Consider the following 2,610-nt stretch of genomic DNA (forward strand, 5'->3'; position numbering starts at 1 on the left):
AAAAAAAAAATACAAAAAGTAGGTGGGTATGGGGGCACACCCCTGTAGTTCCATGTACTCAGGAGGCTGAGGTGGGAAGATCGCCTGAGCTGGGGAGGTATGAGCCGAGATCACACCACTGCACTCCAGCCTGGGCGACATAGCGAGACCTTGTCTCAAAAAAAAAAAAAAAAGGAAAAAAAAAAAGATGCCTATGTATGCGCTGTCCTTTGTTTTAGATACAGTTTTCTCCCTTACCTGTGCCTCCTCCAGGTGGTGGTCTGTCAGGTGGTGGGCCAGGCTATTCAGTTCTTGGTCAGCGAGAAGCCTGCCTCAGGTGCTGGATGCCGGCTGTACAACGTGCGGCTCTCCCCGTTCCATTTACAGGTAAAGATGTGTAGATTTTGCAAGTTATGAGACCTGTCACAGTTCTCAGAAATATGAAGAGTGAGCATGGTGTGAGTCACGGGCTGTAACATTCATGTTTTTATTAATTATCATTCATGTCATAATTTTCAAACTGTAAGCTTCCATATAGGATTTTATGTATAGGAAATGATCATACACACACACTGCACATTACACACACACTACACACGCACACATACATTTATAATAAACTCAGGGGTTGACTCTTTCGGGCATTTGAACAAGGTGGGGTGTTGTTGACGGATATGATAAGGCAGGTGGCATCTGAGATGAGAAAAGTGGTTCTGGTTCCGAATCTGGCACTGGTTGCAGCGTGGAAACACAGCTGAGCGGTGGCGGTGGGGCATTCCTCTTTTCAGTTTCTGACAAGGTCGATTTAAAAAGAATCCCCCCCCCATTATTATTATTATTTTTAGAAATCTGGTCTACCATATTCACCTCTGTATCCTCAGCTCTTGGCACACTATAAATACTTAACATGTTTATCAATTGAATAAGGGAACAGAACTAGATATAAATGACTCAGATAACTGTATACTATTCATTATTAGGTATTATTTTGGGCATTATGATGGACATAAGAAAAAAATGCTCAAATGTGTATTCTCACTGGAGAAATAAAATCAATAAACATGAAACAATTAGGAAATAAGACATTATTCTGCAGTGATAAGTTGTGAGAAATAGATAATATATAGAGATATGCAAAAAAAAATAGTTCATTTGAAAATATGTACTTGAGCTTGAATTGTTTTGGTGATGAGTTCCTAGAAAGTTTCATTTCATAATGAAAAGAGGCACTTTGTAGCATCCATCACCATTCAAAGAATTCCCAGAGTTAGTTTTGTCAATATCCTGGATGCTTTTTTTTCTTTTCTCTCTTCCTTTGCCTTCCTTGCATTTCTGCCATTCCTTTCTCTACTTTTCTCATTCTTCCATCCCACCTTTCCCTTCCTGGGTTCTCATTCCTTTTCTCTGGTTTATGATCAAGCCTGAAAATGGTGTCTTATAAAGCTAGCAGGTTTGACTTGGAATCTGGGAAAGTATTTTATTTTATTTTTATTTTTTATTTAAGTTCTAGGGTACATTAGTATTACCATCATTCCATGTTTTAATAGTAGGCTTATAATAATAAAGACATATTATACATATCTCTATAATTTTATATAGAGAGACTTACGGATCTCTAGTAATTATAGTAAGCCCAGTGACACTCTGGATGCCCAAATCATCAGAGAGTTTGTGCATCTCTCACATCCGGCCAGATAGTCACCAGAGTTCCTATTTAGCTGGTATTTAAAAATTGCAGTTGTCTAGACTTGTTTCAAGGGTCACTGCCAGTTCAATGCCCTGTTTCATCTCCTGTGTCCTTGGACTTAGCACCGAATTTGGGGGATGAGCTCAAGTCATGCAGAATTCCCAGTCGCAAGGGAAGATGACATCTCGTATGCTTTTCCTACAAAGGCATAGTTTTAAATAGCCAGCACTCACAAGATTTCCTGGCTACCTACGTGGCTTTTTTCTGAAATCCACCCTCCCAGTTCCTCAGCCCCGCCCCAGCAGCACCCCCTTTGAGAGAACTGCAGAGGTGAAAGGTTGGCACCATGGATTCATGAGGTGTTCATGCTCTCCTGCATCCCCCAGATGATTTGGACAATGTGATTAGAAAATAACCTTCAACGTCTGGGTCATATTTACCCAACATATGATGCATGTTTTGGAACTGACTGAGTCCAGAGAGGATCACAAACACAAATGAAGAAATGTCATTTCTGACATTGTGTTTATTATATCAAAGCATTCATGCCATTTTAAGCAGCTCACACAGAAGGAACACAGTTGTATCTTTCATCTGTTAACACAGTTAGAAACCGGTATGTGGATTACCTCTCAGCGCAGAGGCAGCTGCTAGAGATTGGTAAGTAATTGATGCTGGTGGCAGGAGGCATTCCCGCTTCTCTGATGTTCCTCCGACCAGAGATGCAAGAGTGGTCTCCCTCGACTCAGCTGTCTGTGTCAAAACAATTAAAGCGCACTTTTCCCCTAGAATTACCTAATTTTTTCCAGAGTTACCAGACAAGGAAGGCAGGTTGGAGACGGTTATGCAGTAAAAGTCATCTTTTTTCTCTTACCCTGCTTCTAGCCGAGGTGAGAGTCCACGTACTCAGATAGTCTAAAGTCGTTCTTCCCTTTTGTTTAGGA

The 2,610-nt window shown here is 40.9% G+C and overlaps 1 protein-coding gene across 1 annotated transcript in view; it reads left to right on the plus strand.

Annotated features, from left to right (window-relative positions):
• C2CD2 (C2 calcium-dependent domain containing 2) overlaps positions 1 to 2,610 on the plus strand; it is an 82,204-nt gene that overhangs the window by 43,907 nt on the left and 35,687 nt on the right. Inside the window, exon 5 of the mRNA XM_012002613.1 lies at positions 253 to 366. Within this exon, the coding sequence (XP_011858003.1) occupies positions 253 to 366 (114 nt within the window). The remainder of the gene's footprint in view (positions 1 to 252; positions 367 to 2,610) is intronic.

Source organism: Mandrillus leucophaeus, unplaced genomic scaffold (genome assembly GCF_000951045.1).
Source record: "Mandrillus leucophaeus isolate KB7577 unplaced genomic scaffold, Mleu.le_1.0 Scaffold69, whole genome shotgun sequence".
NCBI classification, from domain to species: Eukaryota; Metazoa; Chordata; class Mammalia; order Primates; family Cercopithecidae; genus Mandrillus; species Mandrillus leucophaeus.